This window comes from Prionailurus bengalensis, chromosome C2 (genome assembly GCF_016509475.1).
Source record: "Prionailurus bengalensis isolate Pbe53 chromosome C2, Fcat_Pben_1.1_paternal_pri, whole genome shotgun sequence".
Taxonomy (NCBI): Eukaryota; Metazoa; Chordata; class Mammalia; order Carnivora; family Felidae; genus Prionailurus; species Prionailurus bengalensis.
Window position 1 is genome coordinate 140,999,830 of NC_057350.1, and position 22,479 is coordinate 141,022,308.

General features: G+C 36.9%; 1 protein-coding gene across 4 annotated transcripts in view; it reads left to right on the forward strand.

The window, feature by feature from the left end:
• LOC122492046 (ubiquitin-conjugating enzyme E2 E2) overlaps positions 1-22,479 on the forward strand; it is a 382,267-nt gene that overhangs the window by 320,792 nt on the left and 38,996 nt on the right. For 2 of the 4 annotated variants that reach the window (XM_043595513.1, XM_043595515.1), the window contains exons 5-6: positions 13,700-13,847; positions 16,991-17,087. In XM_043595513.1, coding sequence (XP_043451448.1) covers positions 13,700-13,847; positions 16,991-17,087 — 245 coding nt within the window. The remainder of the gene's footprint in view (positions 1-13,699; positions 13,848-16,990; positions 17,088-22,479) is intronic. The other 2 variants (XM_043595514.1, XM_043595516.1) reach the window with 1 other exon arrangement.

Consider the following 22,479-nt stretch of genomic DNA (forward strand, 5'->3'; position numbering starts at 1 on the left):
TTAAAAGGAAAACAAACCCATGTTGTTATCATGAGATAAAAATAAAATTTTAAAAATCCCTTTTAATATCAAATACTCCTTCAGCAAAACTAACTAGTAATTCTTGAATACTTTACTGGACGACAAAAAGATACATTAGCAGTAGTTCTTGGCATGAGGTCAAAGTCTTTGTACCTCTTTTTTGTGATGAGGAGGGACATAAATATCCTTCCGTATAAGGATACCTCAATCCAAAGAATCACTCAAGGTAAGAGTGGTTACCTTGGACTATTCTATTATATATTTACCATTTACCTTTTCCAGGGGGTGAGGGCCACAGTCAGAAATGGTTCTTTAGCCATTTCTGGTTGTTCTTTGCCTGCAGCATTTGGTCCCTCCTTTCCTACACACCTGCTGCATATTGTGGTTTGAATTGCCCATCTTTTCTCCATTTCCCCTCTCTTCCTATTTTTGTTTGCCTCACCTCTATTCATTTATCTCTTGGTTTGATCAGCTCTTACATGTACAAAAAAAAGCTTCCACTGTATTGATCATAGAAAAGCCATTTTGTGAATTCAGGAATACGTAGTGTCATCAATCATAAAGGATTCATTCCATGCTTGAGGGTTTAGTTTAAGAAGGAATGCTATATCCTGTTATAAATTCCTAAATACCCCTTTCATCACTGCACTCTCATGATCGAAAACTACAGAATAACAGACCAGCTCCTTTAGCATTCAACACCCACTCCTTCACTCTCTCAGTCTGGCCTCAGCCTTATTTTACTTTTTAAGTAAACTACCTGGTTAGCGATCTGTCAGTAGTATACAGTATCATGAGTATCAGATTAGTTCATCATGTCTCTTCTCCACACATGTTTAAAGATTCTTTACTAGGATAGCAGCACCTGGGTGGCTCAGTAGGTTGAGTGTCCGACTTTGGCTCAGGTCATGATCTCACAGTTGGTGAGTTTCAGCCCTTCATAGGGCTTGCTGCTGTCAGCACAGAGCCTGCTTCAGATCCTTCTCTCTCTGCCCCTCCCCTGCTTGCACTCTCTCTCTCCCTCACCCTCTGTCTCTCTCTCTCTCTGTCTCAAAATAAATATTTTTTTAAAAAGATTCTTCACTAGGATATTCTGCATGCTGAGATTTTTTTTAATTATTCAGAGATTAGATAAATCTTAAGTGACGATTTTCAAGTCATATTAAAATATTACTCGTTTATTTTTTTTTAAACTGACTTGATTTTTCTTGCCTTCAGTAATCTTAGCAATGACAGGTCATTTGGCATAAGAATGATAATAATAGTGAATATCATTAAACATTTTTTTCTCTTTGCTAAACTTTATATGAATTCTCATTTTACCAGACTCAATTTGAAAAAGCTACTAAATCCCTTTATCGTTACCTTTTCTGTTGCCTCCAACTGTTGAGACCTAGAAATCATATAAATTTCTTTATTCTCTTCCCATTTGCTTTCCTGTAGTTTTCAAAAAACTCTGTGGGGCTGTGGGTTGTTTCCCTGTGTGTGTTGGTTTGTTTTTGTTTCCTTCCTCATAACATTTTTTATGTATTTATTTTGAGAGAGAGAGAGAGAGAGAGAGAGAGAGAGTGTGTGTGTGTGTGTGTGTGTGTGTGTGTGTGTGTGCACGAGCTGGGGGAGGGACAAAGAGACGTAGAGAGAGAATCCCAAGTAGCTTTGCACTGTCAACGAAGAGCGCCACACGGGGCTTGATCTCACGAACTGTGAGGTCATGATATGAGCTGAAACAGAGTCGAAGGCTTAACTGACTGCACCACCCAGGCACCCCTGTATAACTTCTCTATTTGCTATTGAAATTGCTTCACCTATCCACATTTGAATTCCTCTGAACTTGTGTGTCGGTTTCTTTATCCATAAATGAGAATAATAACCATATCTACCTCACGGGGTGATTGTGAAGATTAAGTTATGTAGTAAGCAGATCACTTAGAGCAGCGCTCAGCACGTAAACATTGCATAATCGTCCACCGTTCTTAATTTTTATTATTTTTTTGGTTACACTTCTGTGTTATACATGCTGTATTTTCTTATCTCATGGTATAAACATAGAGAAACCAGTACCTTTCCCTCTCTGGTATACCTGCAAAGTTTAGAAACTTTCGTGGTATTTGTGAACACTACCACATTCAAAGAATGTCTCTTTTGTGTGTAATATAGCACTCACTGAGAGAGTGGGCATTAAGCCAACTCTGTAATTGCTGTTAATTTACTGTATCATTAACAGAATTAGTCATTGTTTCATTTTACTGTGTGTTAAAATATAGTTTAGTTCAACACTGTTGCCTGTATGAAAAATCAAATTGTCATTTCCAGCTAGTTATGATGAATACTTTGTATTGTGTGGTATGTATATTGAATTATTAATCTCTTAAATAAATAACTGCCACTTCGTATGTCTACAAACATAAAATGTATTACTTCTTTCCCAAAGGATAAAGGAAGCCTGTATATTATTTCCATTTTACATTTAGGAAACCTGTAAATATACTACATTTTATATAATCGCTTTGGGTAGTGTGAGACCTATAAAAAATGTAAACAAAATAAAAAGGAGGGCATTCTCCTTATGTTTATGTTTATGTCACTGCCTCTAATTTAATAGAAAGTGTCATATGGTTGGCCATTTATTATCCATTAATCCATTAAGTATCTCAGCTGTTGTGCTTCGTAATTAATTGTCGTTATGTATGAGACACTTTTGCAGTTATAAAGCAGAAATGAATCATCTTGTCTTAGAAATGTGGGTTCATTGGACATCTGTTAAATTATGTTTTCTCTATGCAGTACTAATTAATAAGTAAGTGTTGTTGGATCAACATAGCCCCACATAATAGTTTTAAGTTCACTGTTCAAGAGCAGCTGTTCTAGTATCTGATGGGGGTGGGGGTTAGAGGGTGATGCGTCTGGTGGAAATATTAAACTCACAGAGCTTTGGGTTTTGGTTTTGATGGACCCTCAGGCATTGATTGATCCCCCATTGTGTGTATGCTCAATGAATGAAGATAATGGGAACTGCTTAAGTGATATTTTGTGTACATGGTTAAGTTTAGATACCAGATCATTTCTTCCTCAACTGTTGGGGATTCAGCAGTATTTTAATCCATATGTGATTATGTTACTGGAGAAATTGTCCAAGCCCTGAAAACCCATTTGTAGAAAAGTCATACAGCCAGCTTTAAGAAAAAAAAACTTAATTGTTTTGAAGTACCATGTTGCTTTTTTAAATAGCCTTTAAGGGGCACCTGTGTGGCTCAGTTGGTTAAGCGTCTGACTTTTGGTTTCAGCTCAGGTCATGATCCTCACAGTTTGTGAGTTCGAGCCCCACATCGGGCTCTGTGTTGACAGTGTGGAACCTGCTTGGGATTCTCTCTCTCTCCCTCTCTCTCTGCCCTTCCCTGACTCGCTCTGTCTCCCTCTCTCAAAAATAAATTTAAAAAGTAAATAAATAGCCTTTGAGAGACTGTTAAAATACAAGCCTTCAGATGGTAAAATTGTACTCCTAGGAATGTGCCATTCCTCGAAGCTTTGTTAAATATGTTTATTTTGTTTTCTTTCTTTTTTAACTGACTGGGGAAGAAAACCTGTATATGCATGCCAAACAAGCATTGGTTGATCTGGTTTCAAGCTACTGGGTCTTTAATAGTATTTTGTTCAAAATAAAGTAATTGAGACATCATCTATAAGAGATTTTTATAAAGATTTAAGTATAAATCAGCTCTTCCTAAGGGATGAGTCTATAGGGCCATATATTTTGACATATATGATACAATCTGTTCTCAAACTAGTGTTGTCCTTGAGGCCCATGAAGAAGCAAATGCAGAACATTCTACAGTCCAAGGCCCACAGAACTTCTGCAGGAAAATACTGTGCACTGAGGATGAGCTCATACTCATATTAAAATCCACTCTATGATACGATGCTACCCTAAAGGAGAATCAGCTGAAGTACCATTTCTAAAACTGGAGGCAGTAGAACAAGTCAAAAAAGAGATGAGATAGTCATTTAAAGAGAAAAAGAATAGAAAATATAATGAGAGAACAAGTCACTAATAAAAAAGAGCACACAAATTTGAAAAAAACTAAATTGAACCTCATTCAATATAGATACGTTCCTGAGACATTCTATATAAATTGAATTTTTGTAAGTTAGATAAGAAGGAATCTAATTATTGGTTCCTAATCAAGTCATACCAAGTATCTTCCCCTTGCAGGGCTTGGGTGTAATCAGGTGCTGCACGGTCAGAAAGGGCCCTGGGGATTGAGTGTGATGCTCCCATCTTCTAAGAGATTTACTTCTCACGAGAGGGGACATTTTCTAGTTGTGTGCTTTTCTACATCTGTACTTACAAGGAACTGAGAAAGACTTAAAATTTAAATACCTCTACTGTAAATATCTTTCATTCTTCATCATTTAAATAGTATTTGAAATCTTAAAAAAAAAAAAAAAAAAAGAGCTCTAGCCTGCAGTCAAATGTAGCATGCTACCCAGCCTCATTCACAGCAGGGTGAGTGTCATCTTTCCACTTGATGGTTTCTAAGTAACGTTTAATTTTAATTCCTTTACTGTCACTTAGGATAGGAGAAACATATTTCCAGGGTTGTTGTTTTTTAATTTGGGAAGGGGTTTTGTTGTGTTCTACTAATGTGTATTTCTTAGAGTTTCTTTAAGATTTGTGATTCCCCTCACTTACAATGAGTTTTTCCAGTTTTTATTTTGTCTTAGGATGTGTTAATTGTTGGTGCAGTGCTCTTAAGTCCATTTTAAGAGCACTTGAAATTTCAGAAAGTATGGTAGTACTGACATTTTTAAAATGTGTATTAACAACCTATTCATGTAAACTAGTTTCATAGTGAGCTTAGAGCCAAGATCCATTTGAATGATGTTAACCCTGCTATTTTTGGACTTTTGTTATATGATTCACTGATTTATGGCACAGGAGCTCCAAATATTTCCTCTCTGGGTCTCCATGGAAAAGTATTTTTAAGAGGAATGTATTTCTCACTGATCTCATACTTCCTCAGTAAAATCACCGTGTCATGTATCTCCTGATGAGAAGTTTTTTTGAAAAATGTAAGCTATGTGAAAAATAGAGGTTGTTACTGAAATATTATTTTAAATGATCATTTTTATTATCATTTATCAGCTTTCCAGCCTGGAGGTATTTCTTTACTTTAAAACATTTTCCTAAATTATGTCTTGAATCAATTTGGCAGAAATAATTTATTAAATTATTTTCTTCTTTGTCTATACTCATGCCCTACATGATTTCTCTCCCTTTACAAAAATACTTTTTGTCTCTGTGTGAAATGTTGTCCATACTCTAGAGCAAGGGAGTGGTATAAAGAAAACACATCTAAAACTCCGGCGATAAGGCAATTATTATGTGAACGCCTGCATTCTGAAATTGCCCTGTAAAGCCGGGAGACATGAAGAGGGGAAAGGAGACTGGCACTGCTTGAATCCGTGCTGAGTGCCAAGTGTGGTGTTAGAACTTCTCGGGTGCTTCAGTCTTCACAGCCACAGTGGGTATAGCTAGTATTTTTCCCATTTTAAGATGAGGAAACTGAATCTCAAACAGGCTAATTTGATTCATCCAAAGTCAGAATTCCAGCTCAAGTCCAGCTAGCTCCCAAAACCACATATTCATCTCATGATATAACTCTTGGATCTTGGAACTAGAGTGGGCCTTAGAAATAATCTAATTTAAGTCTCATTTTGTCAGGATATAGGGGCTCAAAGTAGCAAAGTAACTTCCCATAGATCATTCACTACTTAGTAGCATTGTTTTATGCTGTAGTCAACATAAAAAATTGTGTTAATTCTTTCTAAAATTACTTTTTAAGGAGTGATCCTGTGAAGTATAGAAATAGCGCAGCTACATTTACCTTTTAAGATAAAGTAATAATGCAACTGAGAAATATACTTACATGTTGTATTGTTTCCTGTTGCTGTTATAACAGGTTAACGCAAATTTGGTGGCTTAAAACAATGTGAATTTCCTGTCCTTCAGTTCTGGATGTCAGCAAACTAAAACCAAGGTGTCAGCAGGGTTGCGTTCCTTTTTGAGGCTTTAAGGGGAAATTTATTTCATTGCCTTTTCTGTCTTCTTGAGGCCAACTACGTTCCTTGGATCATGGCCCCATCACTCTGACTCCTTGACATCCCCTACTGATCTTCCTGCTTCCCTCTTGTAAAGCCCCTGTGATTATATCCAGCCCACCCATATAATCACCCCATCTCAAGAGCCTTAACTTAATCACACCTGCAAAGTCCCCTTTACCATATAAGAACATATTCACAGGTTCCAGGGATTGAGATGTGGACATCTTTAGAGGAATAGGCCAGTATCCTGTCCACCACACACATACACACCTACCTGCCTCTGTGTGCATTTAGATATCACACATAAATTAAAACACTTCTTGAAGCACCTGGGTGGCTCAGTGGGTTGAGTGTCCAACTCTTGGTTTCGGCTCGGGTCATGATGTCACGGTTCATGGGTTCAAGCTCTGCATCAGGCTCTGTGCTGACAATGCGGAAACTGCTTGGGATTCTCTCTTTCCTTCTCTCTCTGCTCCTCCCACGCTCTCTCTCTCTCTCAAAATAAGTAAATAAACTTAAAAAAAATTAAAACGCTCTTGTCCAGAGTCATCTTGGAATTAGACATTCTGGACAAATAAGTTTTCGGTATCACTATAACCAAATCGTTTTAAAATTTTCCTTAATATATGGAAAATGTTCTAAAATGTACTGTCTTCCCAGCCTTTGAAAACAGTATTCTCAATATAATTTTACCTCTCCTTGATGAATGATAGCTATCATTATAAACATCAGTATTGAACTATGCTTCCAAAACAGCAATAAATGCAAATGCAGGTGTAGGTTATGTGATACACAGAACTCATTGAGAATTAAGCCCTGCAGTAGAGCTGGAAATTCCTTTATGGTCATTTTTTTTATCATTTGTTTTTTTGTCAGAAGGGTGAAGTGAAGGATGTACTGTTGTCCAGCCCCCTGAACAAGATAACATGATGGGCTTTCTATAAAATTGAGTCAGTTACGAGCACCTTCTGTAGGATGAGGGTGGGAGATGAGTGCTTTCTTAGCCTCTAAAAATCGTCTAACATGTGCACATCCCTTGATATTTGTCAATATTCAAAATACCATTTTTTTATTTCTGCATCACTAATGTCTAAAAGGACTGCAGACAATTCTTTATCAGTTTGCATGTGTTCTTGTCTCTCATTTCCCCTGGTTTTGTTGATAGGGTCTGGAAGACAATGCTGACTGTTTCAAGAACTGTCATTAGCAAGGTTTTGCCTTGATTATGGAACACTTTTGCTGATCTGACCAGACCACATATTTTTAAATTTTCTTTATTATTTAAATAGGCAAAAACAACAATAAAAATGTTAATGTTGGAGTACCTGGCACGTATTGAGTACTTACTAAATATTTATTATTTTTTATTATTGGTTTAACCTATGTGAAATCTTTTCTGAACTAATATTTTAATCTATAGGACAATTTAGTAAAGTAACATTTGGGTACAAAAATATTAAAAATATATCCTGCTTTCTCAGGTTATTCTCCACACTTTTCCAGTTTTCAGTCTACTGTAAGTTATGGTTCTAAAATCTTCTTGTATCTAAAGAACAATAAGATGTTACAACCCCTCAGAAAGATACTTGTCTCTTTGAGCACTAGCCAGTGATTTGTTAGCATTTGTTCAGCAAACAATGGACTCTTTCTATGTGCCAAGCACTGCACTGGACATCAGTTGAAAGAAGAGACTTTCATGGGTAATTCCCGGTTTGATGAGGAGGTCCAGGAGGTCCTGTGGCAAGTGTGGTAGCAGAAGTAGGAGTGTGATAAGGGAACCCAGAAGAAGTTACTGTTTACTTTACAATAGGTAAATATGTAACACTTCTTAAAACTCTGGGACATCAGTTTTTTTATCCAATTCAAATAGTGGTATTTGTGAAAAATAAACTCAAAATAGAATAAAAACACAAATGCGAGACCTGAAACTGTAAAACTCGTAGATAAAGACCCAAATGTGAGACCCCAAACCATAAAACTCCTAGAAGAGAACACAGCAGTAATTCCATTGACATTGGCTGCAGCAACATTTTTCTAGATACATCTCCTAAGGCAAGGGAAAATAAACTGTTGGGACTCCACCAAAATAAAAAGCTTTTGCACAACAAAGGAAACCATCAACCAACAAAAAGGCAGCCTACTGAATGGGAGAAGTATTTGCAAATGATATATCTCATAAAGGGTTAATATCCAAAATGTATAAAGAATGTATATAACTCAACACCAAAACAAACCAGAAAACACAATCTGATTAAAATATGGGCAGAGGGCCTGAGTAGACACTTTTCCTAAAGAAGCATACAGGTGGCAAGATGCTCAGCATCACTAATCATCAGCCACTGTGGAAAACAGTATGGAAGTTCCTCCAAAAATTAAAAATAGAAATACTTATGATTTAATAATAACTACTGGGTATTAACCCAAAGAAAATGAAAGCACTAATTTGAAAAAATATATGCAACCCAAGTGTCCATTAATAGATGAATGGATAAAGGAGATGCGATGTATATATACATACACACACACACACACATAGATACACACAATAGAATATTAACCATTAAAAAAAGGATACAATCTTGCATTTGCAGCAATATGGATGGACCTGGAGGCTATTATGCTTAGTGAAGGAAGTCAGACCAAGAAAGACAAATATCATATGATTTCACTTACATGCACAATCTAAAAAAATAAATGAATAAACAAAAGGCAGAATCAGACCTATAAATACAGAGAATAGACTGATTGATGGTTAACAGAGGAAAGGGGTTGGGGGACAGGCAAAATGGGTGAAGGGGAGTGGGAGATCCAGGCTTCCACCTGTGGAGTGAATAAGTCACCAGAATAAAAGGCACAGCGTAGGGAATGTCATCAATGATACTGAAATAGCGTTGTATGGTGACAGTTGTAACAGCACTGTGTGGTAGCTACACTTGAGGTGAGCAGAGCATAATGTATAGATGTGTTGAATCACTGTGTTGTACACCTGAAAGAAATGTGACATCGTCAACTATACACACAAAAAAAATATTTTAAGGTGCTATTTGTGGGAGCCTGCAGCATTAGCACATGTAGGAACGATCAGCCTACCTGTTTGATTCAGTGTGGTTTCTTTATGAATATCTGTTGGGACAAAAGCTAACAAACATCACTAAAGTAGATCCTTTAATCAGTATTGCAAAATATTGAAATGTGAAGCATTCTCTGTCCAAAAAATCTGCAAGATTCTTTGCAAACTCATGCTTTATTTTTCTTCCAACTGTACTTCACTTTTAATATCTCCACTTAAAACAGAGTCAACAGTAAAAACAACCTAATTAGAAAACAGGCAAAAAACCTGAAGATCCTCTCTCAAAAAAGAGAGTAGCCAGATAGAAAAAAAAAAAAAAAAAGCACGTGAAAAAGTGCTCAACATCATTAGCAATTAGGGAAATGCAAATTAAAACCACAATGGTACCACTTCACCTAATCAGAATGACTGAAATAAAGCATCCTACACTAAATGCTGGCCAGGATGCTGAGAAACTGGGTCACACTGCTGGTAAGAATGTAAGATGGTTCAACTGCCCTGGAAAAAAGTATGGCAGTTTCTTATAAAACTAAATATGAGCTTATCACATAACCCAACGATCACACTCTTGGGCATCTTATCTCAGAGAAATGAAAACTTACATTCACACAAATACACACACACATGTTCGTGACAGCTTTGCTTGTGATAGCTGAAAACTGGAAACAATCCGTTTGTCCTTCAGTAGATAAATGGCTCAACAAACTGGCGCATCCATACCATGGAATACTACCCCGCAATATGAAGGAACAAACTATTGATACACGCAACAACTTAGATGGATCTCATGGGAAATGTGCGAGTAAAAAGAGCCAATTTCAAAAAGTTACATCCTATATGATACCACTTATATGACATTCTTGAATGACAAAATCACAGAGATGAGGAACAGAGTAGTGGCTGTCAAGAATTAAGGAAGGAAAGGGTTTGGAAAGTGACCTTTAAATGGTAGCACAAAGAGTGTTTGTGAAGGAACTGTTCTGTATCTTGGCTGTGGTGATGGTCATACAGATCTACATGTGATAAAATTGCATAAAAACACGTGTACATGAGTGCATATAAAACTGATGATAAATGGAAAAGGTCAATGGACTGGAAAAGGTCAATGGACTGTATCAGTGTGAGTTTCCTGTGATGTGATATTACAGTTATGCAGGATGTTACCATTGGGGAAAAGTGGATGAGGAACATAGTGTGATCCATTGGTATTGTTTTGTGTGCGGTTTTTTTTAATGTTTATTTACTTTTTGAGAGAGAGTCAGAGCATGAGCAGGGGAGGGGCACAGAGAGAAAGAGAGAGAGAGAGGGAGACACAGAATCCGAAGCAGGCTCCAGGCTCTGCCCTATCCACACAGAGCCTCAAACTCAGGACCATGAGATCATGATGTAAGCTGAAGTTGGACGCTTAACTGACTGAGCCACCCAGGGGCCCCAGTCAGTATTGTGTCTTACAACCTAGTGTGAATCTATAATAATCTCAAAATTAAAAGTTAAAAAAAAAAAAAAACAGAGGCATTGAGGCTGACTAGGAGAGCGTGAGCTTTTAGGTCAACAAAGCTGTGTTTAAATTCTGGCTCCCCCACTTACAACTGTGCAACTACATGCCAGTCCTTTAACCCTTCTGGGCCTTCATGTATTTTTTTCCTCCAGTTTTATTGAGATATAATTAAATTTAGCACTGTATTTATTTTAGGTGCACAGCATAATGATTTGATATATGTATGTACTGCAAAATGATTACCACAATAAATTTAGTTAACATCCCTCACCTCACAGAATTACAGTTTCTTTATTTTAAAAGTGGCTACAACAATACTACTTACCTCTTTGTGTTATTTTGAGGATTAACTGACTCAGAATAGCCATTCAGTATCTGATAGGTTTTTAAAACATTGTATATAAAAGCCACTCATCATTTACATTGGATCATAAAAATATTCTGTATTTTCATCTAGCACTTAAAGGGATACACCTCTGCAGAATTTTATTATTACCAGGTATACTCTATTTCATTCAATTCTGCTCATGTCTTTATTTCTTTCTACTTTTATGGGATTAACTCTGTTCTTTTTCCTTCCTTAAACACTTACTAAATGTCTTTCTTCCTTTCTAATTTGTGTATTTGAAACTATAGATTTCCCTTTGATAACTGTTTTAGCCAAATCACAAAGTTTGTATTGACAGTCCAACATTTCATTGTCATTTAGTTATAAATGTAACTTATTTTTTTTTGATCCAAGAATTATTTGAAAAATGTGCTTTTCAGTTTCCCAAACATTTGATAGGGGATCTTTATGGTCTTAATAATTCTTTGAGATATGTTAAGCTTCCTTTGTGGCTTAGCATGTGATCAGTATTTATAAATGTTTCTTATATGCTTGGAAAAGAATATATATTCTTTGTTGAGTGTGGAATTTTATCTTCAATCCCTTGATTTTGTTAAATTGGTTTTCATATTTTCAGCATCCTTACTACATTCTCTTTCATCTGCGTGACCTCAGTTCCTGCAGCGAAATGTCCCTCTGATTGTAGATGTCTCATTTTTCTCCTTACAATTCTGCTGAGTTTCATTTCTTATATTTTTGGGTGTCTTGTTAGGTACAGCAGATCCAGAATTGTTACGTTTTTCTGATGAATTGTTCATTTTATCCTAATGCATTGATTATCTTTCTGCATTTTACCTTAAACATCTATTTGATCTGATAGTAATATAGCCATTTAGGCTCTCTTTCGGTTGGTGTTTGCATAGTTTATATGCTGAGGATTTACAATTCTCAGGGGATACATTTTTCTCCCCACCAGAGCCCAGGCTTTCTCCAGCAAGTGTCTTTGCTGTGTCTCCCAGAAGGCATTATCTTTTCAAGTCCATCCACTCACTAAAAGACTAGCTGCCCAAGTGTTCTAATTTATGTAAGGGCTCTCAATCCCAACTTCTTGCCACATGCAGACCTTAGGTTTCACCTTTTTCCATGAGAGCATCAAAACCCAAGCCTCCATTTTAATCTAGACTGGGTACTGTCCTTCACCCCCTCCCTCTTACCCAAGTCCTGCCCCTGGCAACGACACTGCCAGCTCATGTGCTTACTGTAATTTTTGGTTTTCAGTTCTGGCCTCTGGGGATTTCTGTGAAAATTCAGCTATGTATTTTTTTAAATGTTACTTACATTTTCTTCAGCACTGGTAGGTGTTTGGAATGTGTTTGTGTGGAAGGGATGTCAAGGTTATCTATAAGGTCCGGCATGTTACTAGGACAGTTCTTATTAGGAATACTGATCTAGCCTGAAAATGGTACTGTGTTGTCTAATAATTACAGAAGACTGGATCTGTCCTTTCTGAATCTTGATACTATATGAATTAAGTAAATGTGATGTTTGAGCAGATGCTGGATACCCTGGGAGGTAGCAACACATACAGAAATCTGCCACGTAGTTTTTGGTTCAGAGCCATTTTTAATTTAGGGGACCAAAAGATTGGTCTTTAAAACACTAAGGGTTTTTTTTTATATTTCATCTTATAAATTTGAGAACACTTATAAACATGATATTAATGAATAACATTAAGATCTTATTGTTGCTTACATAAGACTTTTAGCAAACAGAGTTTCACCAGAGTTACAAAACTGATTTAGACTTAGCTTTTTAATTAAGTTCTTGAAAAATGTTATAAACATGTTTCAAAATTATACCTAAATGACATGCAGTGGTGATGTAACTGTTATAGGGAAGAGAGACTACACTAATATTACATTAAAATATAGAATTTAAGGAGAAAAAAGTTCATAAATTGTAACTAATACAGTTTTTTATAAACTAGGTATATTATTTACATGCATGCCTAATTTGTGTTTTTAAACCATGACAGAAAAGAATATTTATGTCCTTTTTATAGTGTTCCCATGCTATTTTGAACTTCAAAATACACAAAATCCTTAAAACAACTGGACTCCAAGTTTCTTTTGAAATTTTTATTTTTGAAATTTATTTTTTCTTTGAAATGTTACTTTTATTTCAGAGAGAGAAAGCAGGCATGCGTGAGTGGGGGAGAGGGACAGAGAGAGAGAGAGAATCTGAAGCAGGCTCCACACTCAGCACAGAGCCCAACGTGAGGCTCGATCCCATGACCCTGGGATCATGACCTGAGCCAAAATCAAGAGTCCTGTGCTCAATTGACTGAGCCACCCAGGCACCCCTTTGAAATGTTTTTAGAAGCCACAGCTAGTTTTTCTCTTACAAACATTCCTACACTTATACCAAGAGCAAATTCAGTCCCCAGAACACTAGCTAATCGATAGGACTCTTCATCAAAAGCAAAAGGATATGATTTTGCTGTTGGGGGTTATTTAGTTCTCTGTGCCCAGAATAACAAGTTCTAAGGTAATGATTTTGTTTCTTGATGCTTCTCAGGTGCCTAAGGAATAATTAAGTATATGGTTCTACCAGTGACCCTTGGATTATTTTGTCTAATAAAAAGTATGTCTATTTATAATAACATTACATTTTCTTCTAGGTTACTTTCCGGACAAGAATCTATCACTGTAATATTAACAGCCAGGGCGTCATCTGTCTGGACATCCTAAAGGACAACTGGAGTCCAGCCCTAACCATTTCTAAAGTTCTCCTCTCCATCTGCTCACTTCTTACCGATTGCAACCCTGGTAAGAGACTTAATCCAATATTGAATTCAAGTCTATTAAAGACTTCAATGTCAGACCTTAGGAAATTGTTTACTTTACTACCACCACCACCACTGTAACTACTGTTATTACTATTGATTTTAAATTTCCATAATATCTAACTGCTTTCTTTTTAAATTGGGTCTTCTCATTAGTCTTTTTGAGACCTCTTATTTGCCGAGAAGGAAAAAGCACAATGTGATAAAAATTAATGAAAAATCATTTTGGATAGGGAAGTGCTTTTACAGAATGCATTACATTCTGCTGGCAAATAATAATAAAAATTCAAATTGAATAGCTTAATCTTTAATTAGATGCCTACCAGAAGATGTTAATTTGAGAAATGTGGGCTATTAAAATCTGATAACAACCAAGCAGCACCACGCAGACATGACCTTGTTGGCATTTTAATAACCATGCGTCCTTTCAAGCTAATAGAACAAAAAAAGCTGAATGGTCCTCAACTAGGAAATACAACTTCCCAGGAAAACTAAAGAGAGTTTATGACGAAGCCTTTGTGGCTTGCTGGTGTGCTTAATGCTGAAAGTTTTTACTTTCTGTGTCGTCGCAGATGTATGATTATGTGTTTGACCAACTTCTTTTAACTAACAGACAAACCCAACTGCCAAATTTTTACGTATCTGGGTTTATTTTGGAAACTACAAAAATCTAAAGTAGCTACAGAGTTTTCATTCATGTTTTTAATGAGAAATTCTTCTTTGAGTATTTAATTAGTAGTGTTAATATTTTATAAGATTCTATCTTCCGCATTCAGGAATAAACTTTATTCACTAGATAATTGAAGTTTTAGACAAGAGAGAAATGACAAAGGGGAATCATGGTCTCTCTTAAGCTCCTGTCTGCTTTATAAAACATGAAGAATTTACAATCTGTTCAATTTTTAAAACTTTTAAAAATAAGGATATATAAAAATACTTCCACCAAAAGAAACATAAAATATAATTATGCAAGATCATTATAAAATACTTTTTAAATTATTTCATACTTTTACCCCAGATAGCGAAGTTCATTAATGCTGCACTAATTTAAAACTGAATGACAAATACTGTGTTTTTTCTCCTTATTACTATTTCAATCCCATTTGTCTGTATGACTGTGTGTAACTTCATTTGGAGGTAATGTCATAAGAAGACATTTTGTGTGTGATAGAAGCTTAAGCCCAGTGGTCCTCCTGGAAATGTTGGAACAGGGAACTATATCTGTCTCCCCTCTCCCAACAGAGTACTTCTGGGCTTTGCTGAAATTTAGAGGGAGTGGTTTTTTAAGGAAAAAAAAAAAAACTTATCTTGAGAAGTAAGTCACCCATACAAGAAACTTTTGACATGAGATCATTACACCTAAAACTTCTAGTGTTAGGTGTCAGTTATATCTCAGTAAAACTAGGGGGAGAGAAGAAACTTTTGAGGCCATACTATTCATGAGGCCCTTCTGAACACTAGACGAGTAAGAAGTCCTTCCTTCTTCCACATGGGTAAGGTGTAACTGCACACTTAGAGAGAAAGCTCCGTGCCGAGAGGCGTTCCTTACTCAGCCATAGCCAGGCCTGTTCCGTCTCCCAGTCAGTTGAAATGGTCCTGTCCCCCTGAATCAGCTTGTATGTGGGAAGCTCTTCTCTGTACAGGTAATCGCCGCTTAGAGGAATACATTCATCCCACCAAAGCCTTTTCTCAGCAATCAAAAATATTTCTCTTCACTAGAGTTTTCTTTTGCTGTGTCTCAGAAAGTTACAGATGTATGCTACAAAACAAGAAAAGTAAAATCACCCCTGGCTAAAGCAAAATCACATAAATAAAATAAATAGATTTTGAAAACGATAATATTGGTGGTAAGGATAAGTGTAAGGGATAAAGAAAAAGTAAAGAATAAGCCTAAAGATTAAGCCTTAAGTTTGATCAACTAGATACAGCTCATCTGATCTAAGAATAGACTATTGTTTGTAAAATACGTGGCAACCAACTAAATGTTTGTACTTTAAGACATATACAAAAATTTCCTAATTGGCACATCATCGATACGTGTGTTCACACTTCTAGAGTCTTAAAAAGAGTTTTTAAGTCAAACTGGCCTTTCTTTTGTTTAATGGGTTTACTTCACACCCTTTTCTGGTACACTTCCAATGTGTAGATTTCTTTTCCCCCAGATTTAAGTTAAACTTCAACATAACCTATCTTCAAATTACCACAATCATAAGTTTGATAGAATACAAATAAATACGATTTTCCTATACTAAATCTGTAGAGCTAGTTTAACACCAGAAATGCTGTCAGCTCTGAAGTAGGTTTTGCATAAGGTTTTGCGCCAATTTTCAAAGTGCTTTTCTCAGTCTTCTCTCCACATAAACTTACTTTTTTAATCTTTTTCATACTCTTCTCATAATTTACATTTGTCTCTTACTTAAAGAATTTTTTTGGTGGGGCTCCTGGGTGGCGCAGTCGGTTAAGTGTCCGACTTCAGCCAGGTCACAATCTCGCGGTCCGTGGGTTCGAGCCCCGCGTCAGGCTCTGGGCTGATGGCTCAGAGCCTGGAGCCTGTTTCCAATTCTGTGTCTCCCTCTCTCTCTGCCCCTCCCCCATTCATGCTCTGTCTCTCTCTGTCCCAAAAATAAATAAACGTTGAAAAAAAAAATTAAAAAAAAAAAAAAAAGAATTTTTGGTCTATTCAGAAATAAATTTTAAATGTTCGAGGGTGGGGCTGTACATCCTTACAGCATGGTATTTATAGTCCACAGATACAGATTTTAATACCAGCTCCACTGTTAATTAGTTGTGCGACTTGTTCTGGGCGCTTCACTTTCCTCAGACTCCGTTTCATTTACAAAAGAGGTAACCATCAGCCCACCTAAATCACAGGATTCCTGTGAGGTACACATGCAAGCCCTCTGTAAACAATCATGGGCTGTTGTTCATGTCACTTCCCAGGGTACTTAGGACTCCAAATGGGCATACATTCAATGGCTGACAAATACCTACTCAGTTGAGTTTAACTGAGAGAAGAGAGTATTGAATAATCTCTAAACACCACTACCTCAGCACTGACACTCTTGGGTTTAAACTCTGGAAAAAGCCTAACCTTGAATTAGTAGTCCCTATTGCATTATTTCCTAGGAAGGATTATCTCGCGGGTGGCAAAATGTCCAACAGTCACCAGCCAGTTGACGGGTGCACCGGTGATAATCATTCTGTTCCCAGTGCAACGGTCTAGGTAGGTCTAACTGCTGGCCTTGATAGGGCTGTTCACACTTCACAGTGGTGTTCATTGAGCCTGCCAGAGCACTCTTATTTGTCAGACTCTACCTGGCTGCCAGTCTGTCTGTGTCACACTGCTGAGGAACAGAATGGCAGCAGAAAGGAGTAGAAGTTGATAAGCTCCAAAGGCCCACACTGGCCTTCCAAGCTCCCAGAGTTTAGTCCTCCTTGGTGAACATGATTTAACCCAGGAATTGCTGTCATTTAGAGTACTGATCAGATTTCCATCTTTCATGGAATGCTCTTATCTGTCAATACTCTCTTCTCAAGCATATACAAAATTTAAGCTCTGTTCTGTTTGATTGTGTCTTTTGAAGTTTGTTTGTGCTATTTTGTGGTTGTTTTTTTAAACTCTTAGATGTTTATCATATTCTTTATATGAAGTCTGGTTATTGTTTCAAATATGCTTATCTTATGGTCTTCAGACCTAAAAATAATGGGTGTTTTCCCTCATAAAAAATGAACTATCCTGAGAACACTGACAATTATGAAATAAAACAAGGAGATCAACGGTTTTCCTGTACCAGATGCTTTATTTACGGAGTAACTTTCAGAAGTATTTCTAATCTTTTTTTCCTCTTTTTTTTTCCTGCAAAGTATATCACTCTGGATGTTATCTGGCATTATTTTTTTTAACCTCAGTTTGACTTTCTTGCTCTATTGCTGTTGCTATCTAAAGTGTTATAAGCTTGTTTTATTCGGAATGTAATTCTGATACTGTATCATTTAAAAATTATCCCCCAAATATATGGCTTTTATGGGATAATTGGAAATTTGAAAATGAGCTTTTGATATTAAGGAATTACTGCCAGAAATTTTTAGGCATGGTAAAACAGAACTGTCATGAATTTTTTACGTATCCTTACCTTTTAGAGGAGATATGGAACTACTTGCAATAAAGTCCTTTGATATCTAGAATTTGCTTCAAAATAATCCAGAAAGATTAGATTGGAAGTAGATAAGGATGTGGAGGATACGAGATCGACCATTGTAATTGTTGAATGATGAGTGATGAGCACACTGGGGGGGGGGGGTTCATTATACTCGTTTGTCTACCTTTGAATATGTCTGAAGTTTTCCATGATAAGGATTTCCTTGTAACTGCCGAAGATGAGCAGCAGTGTAGTCTGTAAAAGGCGTGTGATTTGGCCCTTTTGCTCTGTGGGAGAATCGTGTGGGCCCTGACCCTCACCCTCTGTATTTCATTCCCTATCGTTTGCCTTCCAACTAAAGACTGCCTCATGGTTCAGCCTGGGCCATCAGGGTCCTGCATTCACACATCCATGAAGTCTTTGTCCGCCACTCTTCAAACAGGCAGAACCGTATAGGCCAGGTCAAATGAAAATGCTCTGAGCACACCCACAAACATCAATGCCCAAGATGGATGAGCTCTTCCCCCTCCCCCAGCACCTTCCAAATAAAAATCAAGTATCAGTTATTCCCTGTCTTAGATTTATGCGTATCTTTTATTAAAACAACAAATAGAACTAAGAATGGCGCTAATTAACCCTCAGCCTTACACAGTGATTAAGTCGAGGGTGAGCACAGCTGCAGCGTCATTGGTAAGAGCTTTATTCTTCTCAAATGGACTGAGCAAATGGAAAGAGGAATTTGCTCCCAGTGGCTCTTTTATAGTGTTCTATAAAAGGTCGGAGAATGGCTCCTTCCTTATTCTCCAACTTCATAGCCCTTTGTTTCAGATCACTTACAGCCCAGTTTTCAAACAACTGATAAATACAATCCTTATCCATAAATTGTCTCATATACCTTAACTTTGATTGTTATTAATCGCTTGTCTTTGACCTGGTTATGATTGGATAATAAATTGTGTTACTAACCATTAAAATGTTATAATTGGTAATGACTACTAGAGGGTGGGGACCATAAAGTAGAATTAATTGTTTCAACACAGGCATATTTGTGTAGATTATTTACACTAAGTTTGTGAGCTATTACACTGATGAAAGGTATATAAACAGACTTTTAAAAGGATTCTACTGCCTGCTATAGCAGCGTGAACTTGGCTTCTACTCATTCTACTCTGCTACACTTGAGAACTGGCAAAGAACAATTTCTTTAACTGAAATTAAGATAAAGCTGTAAAAATGATAAGCCTACCTGTTCTCAAGGCCAGCTATCTTAGCAGGAATGCAAAAAACATTTTTTTTTTCTGTAGGAGGTATTAACTATGGATACATAGACCTAAGGTTTCTCCTAATGCCTATGACTTTTTTTAAAAGTGAGAAAATTTATAAAGTAGAAATATACGGTACGACATACAGCTAACTTGAAGCTGTTTTCTTTGTGAAAAATTGGCTCTCCTCTAGAATGTCACATGATAAATTCCAAAAGTCCTTGTAATTGGTACTTCCAAATATGGATATAGATAGGCTGTAATCCATAGTCCTGTAACTTCTCTGACACCTTATGTAAAGGAAAGCTATAGCTCTATGTAGATAGCCAATCTACCCGGTATTTTAAAAACCAAGAGGGTACATAAAGTCCAAGAAATGTATAAAGGACTTTGGGTTCCAACTCCGTATTATCTACAGAATCCTGGGACACTGACCCCTCATGCACTACAGGTTCCCATAGACTCCCTCGGATCTGTTTGGAAATAGGCCTTCCATGGTGTGAAGGTCCTAGAAGAACCGAGGATTCGTTGCAAGGATGAATAAAATCAGGAATACACATCATTAAACGGAGAAGAACATTTCTGTTTTGTGCATTAAAGAGGTCTTTGGGTACCTGGGTGGCTCAGTCAGTTGTGTCCAGCTTTGGCTCAGGTCACGATCTCATGGTTCGAAAGTTCAAGTTCCACATCGAGCTCTTTGCAGACAGCTCAGAGCCTGGAGCCGGCTTTGGATTCTGTGTCTCCCTGTCTCTCTGCCCCTCCCCCACTCGTGCTCACTCACTCTCCAAAATAAATAAACATTTCCAAAAAAAATTTCACAGAAGTGATTCTGTACCATCATAAATTTGGGTTTAAAAAAAAAAAAAGTATCAATTCTGTTTACCTGTATATTTATAAATGTGTTTCCTTACCTTGTCATTCTGTAAAAGGGAACTTTTTAGTTGTGTTACAAGGGATACTAGTGTATAACAATGTAAACTAAAAGATCCTATTTTATGGTCCTTTATCAAAAATGATTTTCAAGGAGCACCTGCGTGGCTCTGTCAGTTAGCATACGATTCTTGATTTCAGCTGAGTTTGTGAGCAGCACTGAACATGGAGCCTGCTTGGGATTCTCTCTCTCTGCCCCTCCCCTGCTCACCTTGTCTCTCTCTGTCTCTCTCAAAATAAGTAATTAACATTTTAAAAAAAAATGAGGGGCACCTGAATGGCTCAGTCGGTTAAGTGTCGGACTATTGCTCCGGCCATGATCTCGCAGTCCATGAGTTCAAGCCCCACGTAGGGCTCTTTGCTGACGACTCAGAGCCTGGAACCTGCTTTGGATTCTGGGTCTCTCTGTCCCTCCCCCACTCATGCTCTGTCTCTCTCTGTCTCTCAAAAATGAATAAACATTTAAAACTTTAAAAAAAAAGAATGATTTTCTAAAAAACACAGAATGAGAAAAGAAAGCTAAAATTATTTGATCATGGGTTTAGGTTTTAGATTGCCAGGTAGTGAAACAAGGAAAGAGAACTTGAGTCAGAGTTGTCTGGAAAGGATTGGTGGCTTCACTATGTAGGGGAGTGATGATTCCATGACAAAGCAAGTGTCCTAATCAGCCCTTGATATTTTTGCTTTGTATAGGCAAATCTTTATTTAACATAGCCATCAGTTTTATATCCTTCCTGAACATCCAGTTTGCCTAGTCTAAAAGAATATTACCAAAAAAAAAAAAAAAGGAATATTACCTGTTTATTATTTTTTTGACATGTTGTCCAGAAATGCTGACCTTTACAAAAACTTTATTACTTTTCTCAGTTAAATATATCTGCTTGGTAGGTTTGATTCTTTTAAAGATGGTAAAAACTATACCTTATTTGCAGATATCTGAGTTGCATTCAAAATATGCCTGTAGGGGCACCTGGGTGGCACAGTCGGTTAAGCGTCCGACTTCAGCCAGGTCACGATCTCGCGGTCCGTGAGTTCGAGCCCCGCGTCAGGCTCTGGGCTGATGGCTCAGAGCCTGGAGCCTGTTTCCGATTCTGTGTCTCCCTCTCTCTCTGCCCCTCCCCCGTTCATGCTCTGTCTCTCTCTGTCCCAAAAATAAATAAAAAACGTTGGGAAAAAAAAATTAAAAAAAAAAAATATGCCTGTAAAGTTTTACTTTCATATCTGATATAAAGGAAAGACCCATTGGAGAAGTCACTCTCCTTGAGTAAAGAAGAAAATACAACCGTGTATTTATGATGCCTATGTTCGTTTTTCTCACTTGGTTCCTTACCTCTGACCCAGGAAGTAGCTCTGAACCAGGTAATAACTGTGCTTCCAGCATGGTTAAAGCAGGAAGATGAATCCCTAGGGGTAGCAATCTATAATATCTTTCCTGGTTTTGTTTTGTTTTTTTACCATTATAGAGCTGTCCGCTTATCCTTTGTGAGATTCTGATTGGCTTGTCCTATAACAGGAGTAAAATCTCACCAATTCAGTATAATTAGGATGTCAGATAAAATTTTTTAATAATTGTAGGAAATTTTAAATGAGTGAAGACCTATTAAGCACATGTAGGAAATACTAGTGAAATGTTTAAACTACATGGCCTTAGACTCTGCTTTACCAAGGACAGGAATGAAGTGGGTTTTTCACATAAATAAAATAGAGAAAATGGTTATAATGAGCCCTAATGTATTCCTCACTCAGCCTCAAAACTTACCTTTATTTAGGGTTTAGGTATTTTTTACAGGTTATCTAGGCCTTCTTTCAGACAGGCTAAATATTCTTAGATAATATTGCTTGACACTGTTAATTTTCATGGCAACCCTTTTTAAAAGAGATAATACAGTAAACTTCAGAATAGGTCTCTGCATTCCAATTACTGTTAATATTTGTTACTCAAGGGTATAATATGTGTTTTTTGGAAAGTAGGTTACTGGTAAAGTTTGGTTTTCTTTTTAAGGAGAAATGATTTTAAACAAAACAGTTAAATAATATGTATTTGAAATTATAACAATGCACTGTAGTGTTTTAATATGGAAATTTAAGAGTTCTGAAACAACATAATAAAAATCCTCTAACTGTCCAGAAATTTATTTGCATGGACAAAAAATCTGGATGATTGAATAACATGTTGCCTTTTTAATTTAGATATTTGAGATCATATTGTGTCTTGGGAGAAATGTTATAATTATGAAAATACGAAGAATTAATGTAACCCTACCAATGCCTGAGTCTGAGACCC